We start from the raw sequence: 22,509 nt of genomic DNA, 5'->3' as shown, positions 1-22,509 counted from the left end.
GGCAGGTTCTCAGGTGGTGGCAGGGGTACAAGAGCTAAAGGGGACGTGCTTTTCAAGGTTATGCTTGCTTCACAGTGATTGATATCTCATTGACCAAGGCAATGAGTTCACCCCAGCATCAGGGCAGAAAGCCCTGAAAAGCTATATGGTGAACAGCATGGACACAGGGATTAAGAATCTACCAGAAGAGCTGGCTCAGTGGCTCATCCCTGCAATCCCAGTGCTTTGGGAGGCCAAGGTGAGAGGAAGCCAGGAGTTTGAGACCAGCCTGGGCAACACAGCAAGCTCCTGTCTCTATAAAATAAACTTTTTTTTTAGACGGAGTCTCGCCCTGTCTCCCAGGCTGAAGTGCAATGGTATGATCTCAGCTCACTGCAGTTTCCACCTCCCAGGTTCAAGCGATTCTCCTCTCTCAGTCTTCTGAGTAGCTGGGATTACAGGCACATGCCACCACACCTGGCTAATTTTTGTATTTTTAGTAGAGACAGGGTTTCACTGTGTTGGTCAGGCTGGTCTCAAACTCCTGACCTCATGATCTCCCAAAGTGCTGGGATTACAGGTGTGAGCCACCGTGCCAGACCCAAAATAAAATTTTTTTAAAAATCAGCTGGGTATGGTGGCATGCACCTGTAATCCTAGCTTCTTAGGAGGCTGAGGCAAGGGATTCCTTGAGTCCAGGAGTCAATCACACCACTGCACTCCAGCCTGGGTGGCAGAGTGAGACCGGGTCTCTAAAAAAAAGAAATCTATCAGACATTCATAACTGATTGCTGGGGGTGAATTCAGAACAAAAGAAGTTATTTCCATATTAAAAGTAGGTGTTTCAGAGCTCAGTGGCCTGGTGGCCTCGTCCCTGCTGTGAGGATAGAGCTGGCATACAAGGCTAGATGTCCTGCTGCCTGCTCTCACGAGGTCAGTGCCTGAGCCCCACAGACAGATCTTTGCATGCCTTCCTCTCACTTATCCCCTTTTCAGAGGACCTCTGGGGCATGCGCTCTATCGCATTGATCCCCGCGTCTTCTGTGTCCGGCACTGGCTGTAGCACATTGTGCTAGTGCAGACAACTGCTTGGCAATCGATGAAATAAAGCATGAAGAACACTGAGTTCCTCAGGGGCAGACAAGATGCATTCTTCTCTACCCCCAGCATTTAGTGAAGACCATGACAGTGTATCTTTTCAATTAGATTTCTAAGCATCACGTTTCCTATTTGGACCAAAACAACTACCTGTTTCTGCTTCTGCTGGAAACATAGTATCTAACACAACATCTCCGGAAACCTTCTCACCTCTGCATGACTGCTGAGGGATGGGAGCCCAGAGAAACAGCTGAGTGAGAGTCCTGCTCACAGAGGCCCTGGCTTCAGAGCCTTGGGCCCTTGGAGGGACCAGCACTAGTTTGCCAGCAAAGGCACTGGAGCCAGTGGGTGCGACAGAGGTTGTGCAGCTCATCTTGAGATCCTGGAATGAGGTATATGTGAGTTTCCTGACAGGCGCATCCCACTCTCAGAGCCAGCCTCCCACTTGGAGAGAAAGGACAGCCAGTAATGGGAAGGTCCAGAAAGCATCAGAGCTCATCTCTGCTGCTCAGGGTAAGGAGAAAACCCTCAAATCAGGGCAGAACTTGAGCCCTTCCTCCGGCTCCCTTCTAAATCCACAAGAAGTCTCTGACCTCCAAACTCATCTGGAGAGCTAGGCTGCACGTGTCCTCCTTGGAAGGCTCAGGTGGTTAAGTCTGGAGCTGCTGAGGGTGTGACATGGTCTCTGTGAGTCATGGTCCCTGGGTCCCATAGGGAACCAGGAAACGGTGGCCCAATCTGTGCCAAGTCATCTACACCAGTAGTCTTCCATGGACCAAGACAAGATTCAAGATGAGAGGTTGTTAGAAGAGAGATGATGGGGCCGGGTGCGGTGGCTCACGCCTGTAATCCCAGCACTTTGGGAGGCCGAGGCGGGTGGATCACGAGGTCAACAGATCCAGACCATCCTGGTCAACATGGTGAAACCCTGTCTCTACTAAAAATACAAAAAATTAGCTGGGCATGGTGGTGCATGCCTGTAATCCCAGCTACTCGGGAGGCTGAGGCAGGAGAATTGCTTGAACCCAGGAGGCAGAGGTTGCGGTGAGCCGAGATGGCGCCATTGCACTCCAGCCTGGGTAACGAGCAAAACTCTGTCTCAAAAAAAAAAAGAAGAGAGATGATGACAGTTGTCCTTTTGAGGCAGGGTAGCACATGGTGCCTAAGTGCATGGGCCCTGGGGCCCACTGCCTGGCTTCAAACCCTAGCCCCATCACTTCCTATCTGTAACTTTGAGCTACCAACTTCATCTCACTGAGCCTCACTTTCCTCATCTCAAAGAGGGGAGTAATCATTGCACCTATCTCACAGTATTATGGGAATCCATGTAAAGCTCTCAGCAGTGTTGGGTACACAACGAGCCTAACTATTAGCAGTTACCACTACACTGAGTGTTACTAGGGGGACGGGGGCTATACTAAGCTCTCCAGGTGCAGGACTTAAGTCCTTATCCCGACTCTGAGGTCAGGTTCCTTTCTTTTCACGGATGAGAAACAGAAGCATTTAGAGGTTAAATAATGTGCCTAAGGTCACCAGCTGATGAACGGGAGCTCCAGGATTCTAGCTTAGGCCTGATTCCTAAACACCTCCTCTTAACTCCTCTGCTCATCCCCCTAAGCATGAGTTCCAGGGCATCGCCAGAGAGAACATTTTATTAAACATTAGCTACATCACCTGAAATCCACTGGAAAGCAGAATGTACATCTTAACGTCCTCACTCGCTGAAAGTTCCACGCTGTGATATGTTGTTACAGAAAATGATATATCCACCCTCCCCCACTTTTTTCCTTTTATACTCTAATCTCATGACAGATTATACAATCCCCTTCTTAAAGAAACATTCTCCTCTTTAAAAGGAATATTTGGCACTTTGGGAGGCAGAGGCAGGTGGATTACATGAGATCTGGAGTTTGAGATCACCTTGGTCAACATGGTGAAACTCTGTCTCTACTGAAAACACAAAACTTAGCCAGGCATGGTGGCATGCACCTGTAATCCCAGCAACTCGGGTGGCTGAGGCATGAAATCGCTTGAACCCAGGAGGTGGAGGTTACATTGAGTCAAGAGCCTACCACTGCACTCCAGCCTGGGCAACAGTGAGACCCTGTCTCAAAAAAAAAAAAAAAAAAAAAGGGAATATCTGGGGTCTGAGAAGATTTGGGATCCAACACAAGGCTTTAACTCTTGCAGCTGCTGGTGATGACAAGTGTACTCATCTCCTTTAGACTGATGTTGTCTTGGATAGCTTAAACCTTCTACAACCCTCTAACAAACTGCTAACACACCTATCCCACCAATGCCATCTTCCCTGCCGGGAAAATTCAAACACCACTCCTCATTCCCAGAGGGCTCACTGGGAAACTGAGGTGTCAGGAGGTGGCTTAACTGGGTGCTGATCAGTGTCATCAACTCGACAGCTGCTGGACGGTGAGTCCACTGTCCTCAGATACTGTAAGACATACTATTAAGGGGGGCTGTCAGCTCAAAAATCTCACAGACCTGCTTGCCATTTAAGGCTGTTTCCGCTTATCAAACCGTCCTTCTTTGTCTAGCCACAAATAGCTACAGATGGACTGAAGGATAAATGTGAGACCTCAACTATCCCTGCAGAATCTTTTCCCGGTGATGTTTCAAAATATGAACCAGGTCTGTGCTGGTGCCACCCTGGCTGGAGCAGAAGAGACATATCAGATGACCTCCAGATAATGCTCAAAGCCAGTAAGAGGTGCTTCTACAATGACCCCCAAAAGACACACTCTATCTAAGGCACAGACAGCTCTAGTGCAAGGTGTTTGGCTTATGGATGTTTAAGACTTAGAATGATTCAGAGGAAACAATGGGAAGAGAACAGCTTTTCCTGACCCAATTTAAGGTGTCACGCGGGGAGTCTGTGCAGGACTCACAAAACCACTTGAGTCAGTCAGGACAGGGCCAGACGCTCATCTGCCCCGCGCAGGCTCTGAATGAGGTCAGTGAGCAGGGATGTGTCAAAGTAAAAGGAATGAGTCTAGCTTCTGTTAATCATGGATCCTTGGGGGGCTGCTGGCCCTTGCTACATGTTTGTTAATTTCTAAAAAATGCACTGTGGCCGGCCTAGTTTTACTTAATGCCTAATAAAGGGAAAAACTGTTTAAATAGCAGCCCTGGGCCTGACACTGAGCAGCTGAACTTAGCAAGATCCTTCATTTTCAAAGATGACACAATCCAGCAGCCTGGGAGGAAAACAATCCCTCTAGAAGCATGCCATTCCCAGGTGAAAATGGCAGCAACCGAATATTGTGTTAAATAAGACAAAATCAGGCTAAGAAGGGATCAAACCCGAGGGAGAGAAAAGTTCCAACTGCATCCTTGGTGACGGGTTTGTTGCATAACGTGCAAAGGATAAATGGGTAAGTCACCGCCCAATTCATGTGCACTTCGTACAGTCCAGATCTATGTCTATATATAAACTCCAGGCCTGCTTAACATTCTCCCCTGGTACATCAAATGCAGCCCAAGAGAATAGCCAGAGTCTTTAGCAAGCTCCCAGGGTGACGTCTCCTCCCTCGCCTGCCCTGCTTCTGCGAGTCTCACTTCCATTCCTTGCTTAGGGGAGAGTGCGTTTTTTCCATCAAAGGTCTTGTCACCAGGGTCTGTTTTCTCTCTAGTTTTCACTGGGGGTAAGACACTCTGTGATTCTATTAATAGGCTCAGCTTTCCAACCTGCAGATGAGACACCCTGCATGTAGCTATTGTGACCTCACTGATATGCCAGGCAATTTGTATTAGGGACAGGTTTTAAGTCTCAGACTGAGGCTATGACTAAATGCTGACATTCACATCTACAGAGTACGTACTGTATAAGTTACCATGTAAGAGCTTTGTGTGTTTCATCTCATTTCATCAACTGGCTGAGATAGGAAGCCTTATCATCCCCATTTTACAGATGAGGCAACTGAGGCTAAGGTCAATTCATGTACCCAGCAGGTAAGCAGCAGAGCCAGGATTTGAATGTGTAACGAGTGTACTGCACTGCACTGCTTCCTCACAAGAGCTTCACTGGGTGGCCAAGTTCAGATCTACTCACTTTGCAAAGCACCTGGCAGATTCCTACCCACCATGTAACATACAGGTCACGCCTCACAACTGTCGTGTTTATTTGCCACAGCTTTTCCAAATAGAGACTTCTAATAAACTTTCTGCAGTAAGGCAGTGTGTTGTAGTAGAAAGTTCAGGGGCTTTGGAGGCAGACTGAGCTATACTAAATTCTGCTTTTTCGACTCAATAGCTACTTGACCTTGGACAAATTACTTACTCTCTCTAAGTCCACTTTCTTATCTATAAAATAAGCATAACACCACTTGTCTGGAGCAGTGCTGTGAGGCTTTACTGTGATTAAGTAAAGGCTTAACATTCTCTCCTGGGTACATCCCAGGGTACCTCCCTTCCCTCCTTAGCCAGGGATACTGAAGAGGAGGTATGAACCATGGGGTGGCTCTGTAGGAACCCTGGAGCTCAACAATGCTGGAAACATGTACGTCCATCTTCCCTGTGAGCAGCTCCTGTAGTCACCACCCACCTGCTCATCAAATCCGGCCGAACTTCTCCTGGTCAACACCTTTAGATGCACCTGGTCCCGTTTGGGTGACCGATTCTTCTGCCTAGATTACAGCTCTGAGGGTAAAACCCCTCCAGGGAGGGCACCACCAGCAACACTGAACTCATACAGCCCTAGAGCTAAAAACACTTCTAATTCATTCTAATGTATTATTTATGTATTATTATTTAGTCAACTAAAATCATTGTAAAGACTGTAGGAATGAGGAGAAGTTTTCTATAGTGCTACATGAAAATAAAATCTGTAATTGTGAACTTGTAAAACTCTATAAACATATGACTATGGGTTATATGAGAAAAGACAAAATAATTGTGAGGGCTGGGGAATTGTAAATTTCCTTTTTTCGGTATTCTTTAATAATTCTCTTTCAATTTACAAAGTGCACATTTTAAAGAAAACCCAATGATGAAGATGTTGGCTCTTAAGCTGCATGCCCACGCCATTCCTGCCCATGGCCCTCATTCTGCCTGCTGTGCCTTTGAAGGATTCAGCTCAGGAGCCTGGGATCAGCTTCCCTTGCAGAAGGAGCCATACCAGGTTGGAAGCGGGGGAGTTCCACTTCAACGAAGCCCTGGGCCACTGCGGGCAGGGGGCTGCGGGGAGGGAGGGTGGCTTGCCTTACAGCTCGCACAGCTGGCTGCCTCTTTTGAGTACACTTGGGCTGAGGCAATGCGCAAGCACAATTGCTTCGTCTGCAGTGCCCTCTCGTGGCAGACTCGCCTCTAGAGACAGCGGCCAGACAAAGCCGGCAGGCCTGCATGCCAGCACTGCTTAAGAATCACTTTTGAGGCTCAGAACTGAAAAAAAAGTATGAGAATGAGTCACACTGCACATTTACATGTATGTCCTAGGAGAGGGTTGTGTCCATCAGTTGAGGAAGGACTGATGGTCTTGGGTGGGGCAGTTGGGCATCTAAGGAAAAGCCGGAAGCCAGGGCTAAGGTCCATCATAAGCAGTTCCCGTCCGCAGACTGAACTCCTTTGCCAGGCCGTGGGGCACAGCTCAACGTGGCTTTTCAAAGAGGTATTCAAGATCTGGGGCACGCAGCCTCTGCTCTTTGTTTTTGTTTTTAGCAAAGTCTCTCAGCAGTGCCATGACTTCATTTTCAAATATTTCTGGGGCTGGTTTAGCTTCTGCAAGAGAAGAGTGGGCAGAAAAAATTATGCCATAGTCAGTCAACGCTCAGGTATGAGAATCTTAAAACTTGAAACACTGGCCAAGAACCACAGATGGATATATAGACTGTTTCCACCCTTCTTCTAAATATACACGATGTTAGCCTATACCAGGGGGTGGCAAACTGTGTGAGCCTACATTTGCAAGTCGTTTCATTACAACATCTGCTCCCAATGGTTTACATATTATCCATGATGCTTTTGTGTTACGACAGCAGAACTGGGTACTTGCAACAGAGACCAAATGACTGCACGTGAAATATTTACTACCTGGTCCTTTATGAGCAAGTTTGCTGACCCCTGGCCACACAATCTTGGCTGTACTATTTTGCTTTACATTTGGCAATTCCATTGTCTCCCAGACACTGTGTTTTCCCTTCTAATGTATACATTTTTTGAAACAAAAGCTCTCTCTACTTTGTCTATCAGTTAGAGGTCCTCAGTTTTAAGAGACAGAAACTAATAACTCTAGTAAACTTAAGCAAAAAGGAACGTATTAGAAGGATATTAGAGGCACACAGAACTGACATGAAACTAGAGAACCAGATTTAAGTGAATGGACATCAAAGGCACCGAATCAGAAGAATGAGAAGGCCAGCCTCAGTCTACAGCAGCGGGTCTGGCACGCGCTGCTCCCTCCGACCTTTCTCAACACCCTCGGGACACTTATTTAAGATGCCAGTTGCCAAAGCCAAGGCAATGTGCTCCAGAATTACTCTTCCACCAAGACTAGGTACGAAGCCAGAAGAGAGAATTCCTCAAAACCAAGTCAGATTCTCCCTTACTCAGCACAGGGCCTGGCACCTAGTGAGTGCTCTTTTCATATGACAGTCAAAATAAGATCAAAGAGGTTTTGGCTTCCCACAAGCATGTAGAAAGTTGGAAATAATATCACACTCACTGTAACAAGAAAAAGCCAGATAAATTACAAATATCATGACTTTTCTCAAAGATATCAGAGAGCTGAGGTCACAGGGCAACCCAACAGATAAAACCTAAGGAAAAAGAGGCCCTTCAAAAGAGAAACTAGAGCCATGCACTTGCTCACCTGTGGCAGGCAGAGGAAGAAGAGACACTGGACATCATACAAACTGCTAAAAGGAATTCAGCTAAAAAATTTTTTAAATCAATACAGACAGGGTTAGCCTTATGTTGCCCAGGGTGGACTGCAGTGGCTACTCACAGATGCTGTTCCACTACTGATCAGCACAGGAATTTTGACCTGTTCATTTCCAACGGAGGCTGGTTCACCCCTCCTGAGGGAATCTAGTGGTCTCCTGATTCTGGGAGGTCAACATATTGATGCTGAGCTTACAGCAGACAACTGACTGGAATAATGCACTGCAGTCCAGAGCTCCTGGGTTCCAGCGATCCTGCTGCCTCAGCCTCCAGGGCAGCTGGGAATGCAGGTCTGCACCACTCAATTTGTGATGAACCGTCAAACACGTGGGCTAGCATGAGTGTATAAAACCACAGACACGCTGGGCACAGTGGCTCACGCCTATAATCCCAGCAATTTGGAAGGCCAAGGCAGGTGGATCACCTGAGGTCAGGAGTTCAAGTCCAGCCTGACCAACACAGTGAAACCCCATCTCTACCAAAAATACAAAAAATTAGCTGGATATGGTGGAAGGCACCTGTGATCCTAGCTACTCGGGAGGCTGAGGCAGGAGAATTGCTTGAACCTGGGAGGTAGAGGTTGCAGTGAGCCAAGATTGTGCCACTGCACTCCAGCCTGGGCTACAAGAGCGAAACTGTCTCAAAAAATAAATAAATAAAATTTAAAATTAAATCACAGACACAAATGGAATATACACCCACTCACAGGTTCTTCTCACAAAGGTGTGCTCCTGACAAAGACTGGGTAGAAAGCAGGAGGCCGGAAAGAGCCTCCCTCAATGATGAAAGCCAGGAGGAGGGGAAGAGCCAATGTGGCCAAAAAAAAAATGCATATCCTAGTGCTTTGGGAGCCCAAGGCAGAACTGCTTGAGACCAGGAGTTTGAAACCAGCTGGGACCCCATTTCTACAAAACGAACAAAACAGCTGGGCATGGTGGCATGCACCTGTCGTCCTACCTACTTGGGAGGCTGAAACAAGAGGATGGCTTGAGACAAATTCAAAGATGCAGTGAGCTAAGATTGCTCCACTACACTCCAGCTTGGGCAACAGAACGAGACCCTGTCTCAGGAAAAAAAAAAAAAAGCATAAAGCCCAGGCTGGACTCTTTTCCTCTACCCCTACGGGAGAGGTACTATCACTGAGAAATCCCAGCTCCAAGACCCAGGACCAAAGGGGCTACCTGGGACTAAGGCTAGACCAGGATAACAGAGTGCCCTCCAATCTCTCCTCCCCTTAACTAACAAGCACCAAGTGGAAAGCAACAGGAAGGCTACTACTGCACTGGGGGAAAGCAAGAACACAAAGATTCCCTCTGAGACACAGAAATCGGGGAAGGCTGAGAGCCGAAGGTACAACAAGAGCTCTCTTAAGAAACCTCTGAAACAGCTTCCACCCTAAGCATAGGTTAACACTCGAGACTGGTGATGCAATGAAAGCAACCAAAGCAAAAACCAAACCCAAGCTGAGCTTACCTCCCAGCTCACTGGCTTCATCCCCACACTACAGTACAGCAGCAGAAGCATCCCCGATTGTAAGCATCAATACAAACCTCAGTCTTTACTGTCTTATCCCGATGTCTAATATTCAATAGAAAATTATGAGAGGCATACACGCGAAAGAGGAAAACACACCACACTATCAAGGGACAAAGAAATCAACAGAAACAGCTGGGCGCAGTGGCTCACGCCTATAATCCCAGCACTTCGGGAGGCTGAGGCGGGTGGATCACAAGGTCAAGAGATCAAGACCATCCTGGTCAACATGATGAAACCCCGTCTCTACTAAAAATACAAAATTCAGCTGGGCGTGGTGGCGCAGCCTGTAATCCCAGCTACTCGGGAGGCTGAGGCAGGAGAATTGCTTGAACCCAGTGCAGTGACCCAAGATCGCACCACTGCATTCTAGTCTGGGTAGTAAGAGCAAAACTCCGTCTCAAAAAAAAAAAAAAAAAAAAAAAAAAAAGAAATCAACAGAAACAGATTGAGGGATGACCCAGATGTTAGAACTATGAGACAGGGAATAGAAAATGACTATGACTAATATTAAAGGCATCAGTGGAAAAAGCAGACAAAATGTATGAACAGATGAGGAATTCCAGCAGAGAGTTGGAAACTCCAAAAGTCAGATGGAAAAGCTAAAAATAAATACAGTAGCAGATACGCAGAATGATTTCAACAGGCTCATCATGAGATCTGACATAATCAAGGAAAGAATTAGTGGAAGAGAGGTCAATAGACATTATCTAATTACCCAAACTGATACACAAAGAGAAAAAAGTAAAACACACAAAACAGAGAATCCAAAAGCTGTTGGGACAGACCGGGCGTGGTGTTTTTTCGCCTGTAATCCCACAACTTTAAGGGGCTGAGGCGGGTGTATCACTTGAGGCCAGGAGTTCGAGACCAGCCTGGCCAACATGGTGAAACCCTGTCTCTACTAAAATATAAAAACATTAGCGAGGCATGGTGGCACATGCCTGTGGTCCCAGCTGCTTGGGAGGCTGAGGTACAAGAATTGCTTGAACCCAAGAGACAGAGGTTGCAGTGAGCCAAGATCACGCCACTGCACTCCAGCCTGGGTGACATAGCAAGACTGTCTCAAAAATAAAACAAACAAAAACCCCCACAAAAGCTTTTGGACAATATTAAACCATTTAACTAAGTATAACTAGAATCCTAGAAGGAAAAGGAGGAGAAAACAAAGCAGAAGAAATCTGAAGGGATTAACGGCTGAGAATTTTTCAACAATAAAACATGGAAACAGAGATCTCTAACGCCCAGAGAACCCAAACACACGATAAATATCAAATACCTAGACACAGCACACTCAAACAGCTAGAAACCAGACAAAATATTGAAAAGACTCCAAAAGAGAAGATACATAGAGAGGAACAAAGATACTGCAGACCTCTTGTCACAAACTATGGAAATCAGAAAACAGCACATAGTAACACGAAAGGAAATATGAAGCTGGTAACGCACTGAAGGTATCACGGCGAAACCAAAGCCCAGACCCGGCAGAACTGCTGACTACCCGATCTCATACACTAAGAGCTGGCGGGAGAAGTATGTCCACTTAAAGGAAGAAAAAGCATCCTGACCCTCGAATTCCATATCCAGTGAAAATATCATTCAAAATGGAAACTCTAGCCAGACATGATGGCTCACACCTGTAATCCCAGCACTTTGGGAGGCTGAGGCAGGTGGATCACTTGAGCTCAGGAGTTTGAGACCAGCCTGGGCAACATGGCAAAACCTCATTTCCACAAAAAAGTACAAAAAAAAAAAAAAATTAGCTGGGCATGGTGGCACAGGCCTGTAGTCCCCGCTACTCTGGAGGCTGAGGTGGAAGGATTACTTGAGCCCAGGAGGTGGAGCCTGCATTGAGCCATGATTGCACCACTGCACTCCTGCCTCGGTGACAGAGTGAGATCCTGTCTCAAAATTTAAAAAGAGAGGTGGGGGTGGGAGAGGAATTTAAAGAGACACATCACCAAATAGACATAATGGGCTGATAAGCCCTTGAAAAGACCTTCAATATTATTAGTCATTAGGGACATGCCGATTAAAACGATAGTGATGTACCAATATATACTTCTTGGAATGGCTAGAAACAAAAAACCCTGACAATACAAAGTGCTGTCAAAGATGTGGAACACCAACCCCTCCCTTCACGTTCAGCTCCCTGGCAATCACTGATTTGTCCCTGTAAGTTTTGCCCTGTGAGCTAAGAATGATTTTTAGAGATGGGGTCTCACTCTTGCCCAGGCTGGAAGGCAGTGGCGTGATCATAGCTCACTGCAGTCTCTGAACTCCTGGGCTCAAGTGATCCTCCACATAGCTGGGAATACAGTGTGCACCACCAAGCCCGGCTAATTTATTTTCATTTTTGGAGACAGGGGGTCTACATTGTCCAGGCTGGTCCCAAACTCTTGGCCTCAAGAGATCCTCCGCCTAGCCTCCCAAAGTGCTGGAATTACAGGTGTGAGCCACTGCATCTAGTCAAGAATGATTTTTTTAATGGTTGAGGGAGAAAAGAATCAAAAGTATATTTTGTGACCGGTGAAAACAATATGAGATTCAAATTTCAGTGTCCACAAATAAGGTTTTATTAGAACACAATCACACTCATTTGTCTGTCTGTTGCCTTTGGCTGCTCTCATGCTACAAAGGCAGAGGTGAGTGGTTATAAGAGAGACTGTATGGCCTACAAAGCCTAAAATATTCACTATCTGTATTTACTATCTATATTTCCATTATAGAAAAAAACTTTCTATAGTTACCTATTACAGGAAAACCTCATTACAAGTTCTATTTATTTATTTTTAAAATTTTATTATTACTATTATTTTGAGATGGAGTCTCGTTCTACTGCCTAGGCTGGAGTGTGGTGGCACAATCTTGGCTCACTGCAACCTCTGCCTCCCAGGTTCAAGCGACTCTCCTGCCTCAGCCTCCTGAGTAGCTGGGACTATAGGCGCCCACCACCATGCTCAGCTAATTTTTTGTATTTTTAGTACAAGGTTTCACCATGTTAGGCAGGATGGTCTTGATCTCCTGACCTCGTGGTCCACCTGCCTCGGCCTCCCAAAGTGCTGGGATTACAGGCATCAGCCACCACACCTGGCCATATTTGTTTTTTTGAGAAAGTCTCACTCTGTTGCTCAGGCTGGAGTGCAGCAGCGTGATCTTGGCTCATTGCAACCTCCACCTCCTGGATTCAAGCGATTCTCTTCCCTTAGCCTCCAAAGTAGCTGGGCACACCACTACATCTAGCTAATTTTTGTATTTTTAGTAGAGACGAGGTTTTGCCATGCTGACCAGGCTGGTCTTGAACTCCTGGCCGCAAGTGATCCACCTGTCTCAGTCTCCCAAAGTGCTGAGATCATAGGCATGGGCTACCACGCTCAGCATTATTATAACGTTAAACATATACACTTACCATGTGACCTAGCAAATCCTTCTCCTGAGGATTCACTGAAGAAAAATTAAAACCTATGTTCACAAATTCTGTATGCAAATGTTTACAGGGGCTGTACTCATAATAACCTAAACCAGGAAACAATCATAATATCCCTCAATTGGTCAACAGATGAACAGACTGTGGTACACTTACATGATGGAATATTACTCAACACCACAAAAGAATGAACTGTTGATACAAGCAACAACAGGGATATGAATCTCAAATGCATTATGCTAAGTTGGGGCAAACTTGTTCTGTAAAGGGTTGGAAAGTAACTATTTGGACTTTGTCAGCTTTCCAGTGATTGTATAAGCCTCCAGACACTGTCTTCTCTCTTCATACCTGGAACCCACAGACAATGGCTGCTCCTTTCTGATATAAGTACAAAGGGAGACATAAAAAGAGGAGACCTAGAATGTGGCAGAAAGGAATGACACATCCCTTAGTATCCAATTTTCGTTGATAACAGAATCTCCAAGAAAGCTGGGCAGATAGAATGGACTATATTATTTTCCTTATGGCTAAATGTAGCCATGTAACTAAGCTGTGGCCAGCAGAAAAATAACTGGAAGAATGATACATAATTCCTGAGAGAGATCTACAAAGAAGGAGTATACACTTCCACACACGTTTTTCCTGGGTGAAGTGTGAACAGGGCAGCCCCAGCAGCTATCCTGGACCATGGAGTGGATAACCATGCTGGGGTAAAAGAGCAGCAAGTCAGGAGGAATCCGGACGTGACTTTCTGAAGCCTCTCTATGAGCTCTGGAGTATGCCTTCCTCTGGACTTCTATCACGAGAGAGATAGTTCTACCTTGTTTAAGCCATTATTGTTTTGGATTTGTACTCATAGCCAAAGTGAATCCTAACTATACATAGTTAGAAATCATTCTTCATAAAGGCAGTGCCCCAGTGAATTTTTTTTTTGAAACGTAGTCTTACTCTGTTGCCCAGGCTGGAGTGCAGTAGTGCAATCTCAGCTTATTGCAATCTCTCTCCCAGTCTCAAGCAATTCTCCTGCCTTAGCCTCCTGAGTAGCTGGGACTGCAGGTGCTTGCCACCATGCCTGGCTAGTTTTTCTTTTTGTAGAGATAGGGTTTCACTGTGTTGGCCAGGCTGGTCTCAAGCTTCTAACCTCAAGTGATCCATCCACCTCAGACTCCCAAAGTGCTCAGATTATAGGCATGAGCCGAGCCACCACGCTTGGCCAGAATGAAACTACTGAGGAGCTCTGGCTATGCAGACTTAGTTGTCTGGTTCCACTCCATTCCCAGCCTGGTTCTTCTTCAACCTTTGATACTGTGAGCTTCATATACCCTTCCACTAAATTCCTTTTTGCTTAAGTTAGGCAAGTTTCTACTCTGTCTTGCAGATAAAAAACCTTAACTGATAAAACAAATTTTGTACACTTAACAAAAATTTGAACAGTGGATTGAGTGTTTACTTTATGAATACAAGGAAAAAAATTACAAGCTGGGAGCGGTGGCTTATGCCTGTAATCCCAACACTTTGGGAGGCTGAGGTGGGTAGATTGCCTGAGGTCGGGAGTTCGAGACCAGCCTGACCAAGATGGAGAAACCCTGTCTCTACTAAAAACACAAAATTAGCCAGGTATGGTGGCACATGCCTGTAATCCCAGCTACTTGGGAGGCTGAGGCAGGAGAATTGCTTGAAGCCAGGGGGCAAAGATCGCGGTGAGCCAAGATCGCGCCATTGCACTCCAGCCTGACCAACAAGAGCGAAACTCTATTGCAAAAAAAAGAAAAAGAAAAAATTATCTAGGATACAATTCTAGACTCAAATCAGCCTAAACTATTTTCACATTATGCTGCTTATCATGCCCAGTACCTGTAGCCCAGTAGTAAATATCCCAGTCATTACTAGGCTCATTAATTAGGCGGTCATAGAGGTTCAGCTGCTTCTCCGTCATGTGCTGCAGATGTTCTTTAGCAAAAAGACTAAAAACAAGAAAGAAAAAAAAGAAAAAGAGGTTGAAAAGGCTGTGTCTAATCAAAGAAAAGTGACACCAAGACTCCTATTCCTGGGAGTCTCTCTGAACCTGTTCTGGCTCAGGAGGCTGCCTGAATTTAAAAACAAAAAACAAAAAAACAAAAAACTCCTAGTCCCATACCTAAGGAGAATGCAGTTTTCCAACATTCCCCTCTTTCTGCTCTCATAGAGCAGGCGGGCTCTTTTGATTTCTATGGATTCATCAGTTCTCTCCTGCCATGGGGGCAAAGGGATTTCAATCATGTCCTTTTGGGAATCTGTTGGGCTGTCACCTCTGTAGAAGCGTTTGAATGATGTCCCACTGAGCAAAGGAGACAACAGACTGTGCCTTGACAGGACAAGCATCTGAAACAAACCACAAACATCTTTATAGTAATGATGACTATCAACAGTATCATTTACTTAATGCATACTGGGTGCCAAATACATTCAATCACGTTTAGTCATTAGGAAATTATGCTGCTGGCCAGGCATGCTGGCTCACACCTGTAATCCCAGCACTTTAGGAGGCTGAGGCAGGAGGATCACTTGAGGTCAGGAGTTCGAGACCAGCCTGGGCAACGTAGCGAGACCCTATCTCTATAAAATATACAAAAATTAGCCAGGCATTGTGGAGTAGTCCCACAATGGTGCCTGTAGTCCCAGCTACTCAGGAGGCTGAAGTGGGAAGATCACCTGAGCCCAGGAAGGTCGAAGCTGTAGTGAGCTGTGATGGTACCACTGCATTCCAGCTGGGCAACAGAGTAAGACCTGTCCCGCCCCCAAAAAGAAAAGAAGTTATGCTGATATTGTCCCCACTTTACAGCCAAGGAAACAGAGGCTCAGGGAGGTTCACTAACTCACCCCAAAAGCCCAAACAGTAACAGCAATCAGAATTAAAACCCAGTCCTGACTAGAAACGTGTCCTTAACTAGGGCCTTTCCAGAAACTATCCCAGCAGAAATAATATTTCCTTCCTTTGCACCCTCTTACAATTCTTACAGTATGGTTTATAATCTAGTCATTCACCTGTGTCAAATCCTGAGCACACAGAGACAGCATGACCCCTAATCCTTCAGAGGCACCCAATCCAGAGAAGGGGATAAACTATCAAGACATGGTGTGCAGGTGGTGACCTCAGCAAGAGGTAAAGATGATGGACTAGGAAGCCCCAGATCCTCCTCCCTGGAGACACTGAACCAACAGCAACAAACCAATTCCCTGTGAGAAATCCAGAAACCAATAAGAGGCTCCTATACCCCAGGTGAGGACAAAACCAGCTGCATCAAACCCAGCAGAAAAATTTGTAGCACTCATTTGACATAGTCTCTCCCCTCCCTGCCCAATCATGATCATGAGATAATCCCCAGCTCCTAGGTTCTACCTGAGACAGAAAGAGAAGACTGAAAAGTATAGTTTGGACTTTTGAGGGGATCAGGTTTTGGTTTTGTTTGAATTTAAGTACTGACAGAAAAGGGCAGCAGGTTGAGGACCACGGATAACAAAGGTGACAGTTTAGACTGGCAAGCAGGCACTCACTCATCACTCATCCTTGGCTCAGGGCAGAACAACCAGGAGCAAACTCCCACCTCCCAGCTTCTCCCTAGGGAGGGAAAGAGGTGCAATGTACATCCAACATTCTAACTTTTCAGGGGCTCTGTGGGGGACTGGTTTCTGTCTCTAAGCACTTGATAAGATATAGCATACTCTGGATGCCTGGGGAACATTTAGAACAAAACAGCTGGGTGGCTTGCTGCTGATCCAAAGGATCCCTGAAACAGTAGAGAAAGGTCAATACAGTCCAGTGGCCTCTCCCAGCGTTTGTGGGGGGGGTGGAGTGTGCATCTAACATTCTGTCTTCTGGGGGAGCTACCTGAGGGACTCTTGCCTAGCTTGGGATACTGATGGGACATGGCATACTCTGGTAAAAGTCTGGGGGCCACTGAATAAGATATCTGGGAGACTTGCAGCAGCTCCAGAAAAACTGCAGTATCATAGGCAGACACTAGAGGGAGCAAGAGATTATGAGCTCCTGAAAAAGGAAACCACAAGCAAATCCCTCTAATTGGGAATTCACACCCACAAATCCAGAAAAGACATATCCTCAGGAAAGGACTGAGAGGCCCTCAGAATCTCTATCCATGCTGACTGGTGAAGGCCAATCACAAAGTACAAAGATAGACCATAAAAACTGGGAGAGACAGAAGATTTTTCAAATGCAGAAATCACTGGTACAAGTTACCAAGTACATGAATAAACAGGGAAACATGGCCCAATTAAAGAAACGAAATAAATCTCCAGAAACTAACCTTAAAGAAACAGAAGTATATAAATCACCTGATAAAGAATTCAAACCAGCCATAATAAAGATGTTCAATGAGCTTGGGAAAGTGATGCTTGAACAAATGAGACTATCAATATAAAGGCAGAAAACATTAAAAAATAACCAGATGAAAATTTTGGAACTGAAGAGTACAGTAAATGAATTGAAAAAATCACTAGAGAAAGCCAGGCATGGAGGCTCACGTAGGTAATCCCAGCACTCTGGGAGGCTGAGGCTGGAAGATCACTTGAGCTCAGGAGTTGGAGAACCAGCCTGGGCAACATAGTGAGACCCCATCTCTAAAAAATAAAAATAATAAGCTTTGCGCAGTGGCAGTATCATAGCCAATGAGCTTTATCTGAGGTGCGATTACTGCTAATTGAAAACTTTTCCCAATACCCCGCCATGACGACTTGAAATATAGTCGGCATTGGCAATTTTTGACAGTCTCTACGGAGACTGAATTAAAAAGAAATAAATAAAAATTAAAATACATAAATTCACTAGAGATCCATAGTAGACCTGATCAAGCAGCAGAAAGAGTCAGCAAACTCAAAGACAGGTCATATGAAATTAGTCAGGATTTTTAAAAAAATGGAAAAGAATGAATAACGTCTTAGGGACTTATGGAACTCCATCAAGGAGATCAATATAGGTATTATGAGAGTCCCATAGGAGAAAGACAGGGGGAGAAAGCTTATTAGAAGATATAATTGGCCAGGCTCAGTGGCTCATGCCTATAATCCCAGCACTCTGGGAGGCTGAGGTGGGTAGATCACCTGAGTTAGGAGTTCAAGACCAGCCTGGCCACAATGGAAAAACCCTGTCTCTACTAAAAATACAAAAAGTAGCCAGGTGTGATGGCACATGCCTGTAATCCCAGCTACTGGGGAGGCTGAGGTGGGAGAATTGCTTGAACCCAGGAGGCAGAGGTTGTAGTGAGCTGAGATTGTGCCATTGCACTCCTGCCTTGGCAACAGAGTGAGACTCTGTCTCAAAAAAATGACATAATGGCTGAAACCCCCAAAGTCGGAGAAAGAAGTAGACATCCAGATTCAAGCCCAACAGATCTCAATTAGCGTGAGCCCAAAGAAGTCTACATTCAGACGTATTTTAATCAAACTGTCAAAAGTCAGAAAAAGCTGGGCCTGTAGTCCCAGGCATGTGCATGTAGTCCCAGCTACTTGGGAGGCCGAAGTGGGAAGATTGCTTGAACCCAAGAGTTAAAGTACAGCCTAAGCAACAAAGCAAGACCCTATCTCTTTAAAAAGTCAGAAAAGAGTCACCAGGGATGTGCATGCACAGAGAAATGTGAGGACACAGTGAAAAGGTGGACATCTGCAAGCCAAGGAGTGAGGCCTCGAAAGAAACCAAACCTGCCAGCACCTTGCTCTTGAACTTCTAGCCTCCAGGACTATGAGAAAACGAATTTCTGTTGTTGACACCACACAGTTTATAGCTGCCCTAGTAAACTAATCCAGCATGCAATGAAAATTCAGACTCCCAAGCTCCACCATAAACATTCCGGATCGGAATCTCTAGGATTGCGCCCTGGCAAATGCATTTTTAACAACCCTCGAAGAGATTCTGATGCAGACTGAAAGCAGGGATTCCTACTTTCTGTAATAAAATAACATGGTTGACTAATTTCTACAGAAATGAACGCAGATGGGGAAGACTATCATTATCAGTACAAGGAAACTGTTCTAATAATTAGGATCTCTTAACATTTTAGCCAAATTTCACCCATTTTTTCTGTTAGTATCAAGGAAGCATTCCATAAAAGAAACAATAATGGGTGTCACATAGCTCCAGGGAATTGTGTGATACCGGTATGAGATGCGTTAAAGAAATTGTCACTGGAAATTTGTATTAGAATGTACTTGTCGGGGTCTAAAGTGGCTCCGGCCAGAGGTTGTGGCGCTTGCGAAGGCAAGGTCATGAGTTCAAGGCTAACCTGAGCAACCTTATAAGCGCAAACTGATTGGCAAAAAAAAAAAAAAAAATTAAAAAAAGAATGTACTTGTCTTAGCCATGAATAGCTCTATAATTATAAAAAAAAAAAAAAAAAAAAAGCCAGTGAGGCCTGTAATCCCAGCACTTTGGGAGACCTAAGCGGGCAGATCACCTGAGGCCAAGGCCAGCCCGGCCAACATAGTGAAACCCTGTCTCTACTAAATATACTAAGATTAGCCGGGCATGGTATCCTGTAGTCCCAGCTACTCAGGAAGCTGAGGCGAGACTCACTTGAATCCGGTAGACAGAGTCTGCAATGAGCTGAGATCGGGCAACGGCACTCCAGTCAGGGCAACAGACTGAGACTCCATCTCAAACAAACAAACAAACAAAAAATGCAGCCTAGATAGAGCAACAAAAACAACAACAAACAACAAAACCCCAAAACTCTAAGAATAAAGGTTTCCAAGACACTAAACAAAGACAAAATTTTGGAAGCAGCAAGAGAAAAAGCAACTCATTGCATATGAGGCAGCCTCCAAAAGACTATCAGATTTCTCAACAGAAACTTTGCTGGCTAAGAGTGGGATAATATAATTCAAGATGCTGAAAGAAAAAAAATGCCAACCAAATATACTGAATGTGGCAGAGCTGTGCTTTAAAAATGTAGGAGAAATAAAGATTTTACCAGAAAAAAGGTACGGAGTTCATCACCGCTAGACCTGCCTCACAAGAAGTGCTAAAAAGAGTCCTTCAAGTAGAAAAGATGCTAGACAGCAGAAGAAAATCATTTGAAAATATAAAGCTCATGGGCCTGGTACAATGGCTCACGCTTGTTAATCCCAGCACTTTGAGAGGCTGAGGCAGGCGGATCACGAGGTCAGGTGCTCGAGACCACCCTGGCCAAGATGGTGAAACCCTATCTCTACTACAAATACAAAAATTAGCCAGGTGTGGTGGCACACAACTGTAATCCCAGCTATTCGGAAGGCTGAGGCAGGAGAATTGCTTGAACCCAGGAGACAGAGGTTGCAGTGAGCCAAGATAACAACACTGCATTCCAGCCTGGGTGACAGAGCAAGACTCGGTCTCAAAAAAGAACAAAAACAAACAAATAATACAACAATTAAGATATAGTACAACAACTATTTACATAGCCTTGACATTGTATTAGGTATTATAAGTAATCTAAAAATGATTTAAAGTACATGGAAGGATGTGTGTAGGTTATATGCAAATATTATGCGTTTTATGTAAGAGATTGAGCATCTACAGATTTTGATATCCACAGCAGGTCCTACGTCAGTCATCCCATGGATACAAACAAAGGAATGACTGTACTTCCCTATTTTATTTTTTGAGACCAGGTCTCACTCCTGATGTGCAGACTGGAGTGCAGTGGCAAAATCAAGGCACACTGCAGCCTTAACTTCACAGGCTCAGGTGATCTTCCCACCTCAGCCTCCCAAGTAGCTGGGACTACAGGTGTGCACTACCACACCAGGCTAAGTTTTTTTAGTAGAGAAGGGGTTTTGCCATGTTGCCCAGGCTGGTCTCAATCTCCGGGACTCACATGAACCACCCACCTCAGCCACTATTTACTTTAAGTATAAATGGATTAAACTCCCCAATCAAAAGACATGAAGAGACTGACTGAATTTTTTCTTTTTAAATTCAACTATATGCTGTACAAGAGACATATTTTATTAAAACCTGATCAATAGAAGAAAAGCTGGAAAATCCACAAATATTTGGAAATTAAACAACACACTCTTGAACAATCAATGAGTCAAAAAAGACATCAAAGGGAAAATTAGAAAATATCTTGAGACACGCCAGGAATGGTGGCTCATGCCAGTAATCCCAGCACCTTTTGGGAAGCTGAGGTGGGAGGATCACTTCAGGCCAGGAGTTCAAGAACAGCCTAGGCAACATAGTGAGACCCTGTCTCTACAAAAAAGAAAAACAACAAAAAACAAACAAAAAGAAAATATCCTGAGACAAACTAAAACCCAACATATACAAAATTAGGAGATGCAACAAAAGCAGTACTAAGAAGGAAGTTTACAGTGTAAACACCTACATCAAAAAAGAATAAAGATCGAGTTCCTGGTTCTCTAGGAAAAAAAAAAAGAATAAAGATAAGGATGGAGTTAGGAGAGGAAGACAGAAGCAAAGTTAGTTATTTTACAACAGAAGGCTAGGGGAAAAAACAGAATAAGTTCTAGGCCGGGCACAGTGGCTCACTCCTGTAATCCCAGCACTTGGGGAGGCAGAAGCAGGCAGATCACGAGATCAGGAGTTCGAGACCAGCCTCGCCAATATGGTGAAACCCTGTCTCTACTGAAAATACAAAAATTAGCCAAGCGTGGTGGCACGCACCTGTAGTCCCAGCTACTTGGGAGGCTGAAACAGGAGAATTGCTTGCACCTGGGAGGCAAAGGTTGCAGTGAGCCGAGATCGCGCCACTGCACTCCAGCCTAGGTGACAGGGAGACACTCCGTCTCAAAAAAAAAAAAAAACAATAAATTCTAGTGTTCTATTACACAGTAGAGTGACTAGAGTGACTACACTAATAACATTGTTCTGTATAGGTCAAGGTGGCTAGAGAAAGATCTTGAAAGTTATCACCACAAAGAAATGATAAAGGTTTGAGGTGACAGACATTGGACATGCTAACTACCCTGATCTGATCATTATACAAGGAACATACGTATTAAAATACTATACTGTACTCCCCGCAAACATGTACAATTATGTGTCAGTTATAAACAAAACAGAAAGAGCTCAAGATATTACGTGAAACCATGAAAGGCATTAAAGACTAAAGACCGGGGAGAAGAGGCGCCCAGAGGAGTTCGGCTAACCCCGCCTGGGACGTAGGTGAGAGGTGAATTGGGTCTTGGAAGATGACTGATGGTTTAACCAGATATTACCAGACCCGCATACAGTAGGCTCACCAAAGAATGGAAGTGACCTTTTTTCCTGAGCTGCAGGATGGCCTCAATCTGGGCCTGTCCTTGCCCTGGGCTATCGGGCAGTTGGACGCTTCCCACAGTAGAGACCACAGAGGAAGACAAAGCGCAGTCCCCGCTGCCGCCCGCCTCGGACGCTAGAACTTTCCCCTCACCCGCGTCGAAGTAGAGAACACGGTAGCCACAGCCATTTTCCCCACCAGCATCGGAAACCGGCTGCTCGAACACTTCCGGGAACTCCCAGCCGAACAGCCAGCTGACTACGGCAGCCAGGGAGGACCTGAGGCGGAAGTTGCGTCCCTGCGTATGCCGGAAGTAGCTGCGCGTGTGAC

General features: G+C 45.2%; 1 protein-coding gene and 1 non-coding gene across 4 annotated transcripts; one reads left to right on the top strand and one right to left on the bottom strand.

Annotated features, from left to right (window-relative positions):
• Window positions 1–6,007: 6,007 nt before the first annotated feature.
• SDHAF2 (succinate dehydrogenase complex assembly factor 2) lies at window positions 6,008–22,409 on the bottom strand. Of its 3 annotated transcripts, none has more exons than XM_035262897.3 (4): window positions 22,180–22,409; window positions 15,066–15,289; window positions 14,783–14,892; window positions 6,008–6,807 (listed from the first exon to the last, which is right to left on the bottom strand). In XM_035262897.3, exons 2-4 carry the CDS (start codon window positions 15,287–15,289, stop codon window positions 6,677–6,679), a joined length of 465 nt encoding a protein of 154 aa, XP_035118788.1. In that variant the 5' UTR covers window positions 22,180–22,409; the 3' UTR covers window positions 6,008–6,676. The 3 variants fall into 3 exon arrangements, with proteins under 3 accessions (XP_035118788.1, XP_002755456.1, XP_009006546.1); XM_002755410.7 differs by having other exon boundaries at window positions 22,333–22,409; XM_009008298.5 differs by having other exon boundaries at window positions 22,163–22,395.
• Window positions 17,565–17,705, top strand: LOC118145853 (U4 spliceosomal RNA). Its single transcript, XR_004731349.1, has one exon. It is a non-coding gene; the product is annotated as a U4 spliceosomal RNA (small nuclear RNA).
• Window positions 22,410–22,509: the final 100 nt, after the last annotated feature.

The sequence above is a fragment of the Callithrix jacchus genome, chromosome 10, assembly GCF_049354715.1.
Source record: "Callithrix jacchus isolate 240 chromosome 10, calJac240_pri, whole genome shotgun sequence".
In the NCBI taxonomy this organism is placed as follows: domain Eukaryota; kingdom Metazoa; phylum Chordata; class Mammalia; order Primates; family Cebidae; genus Callithrix; species Callithrix jacchus.
The sequence above is the reverse complement of the archived record's forward strand: the minus strand, read 5'-3'. Positions and strand labels throughout refer to the sequence as shown.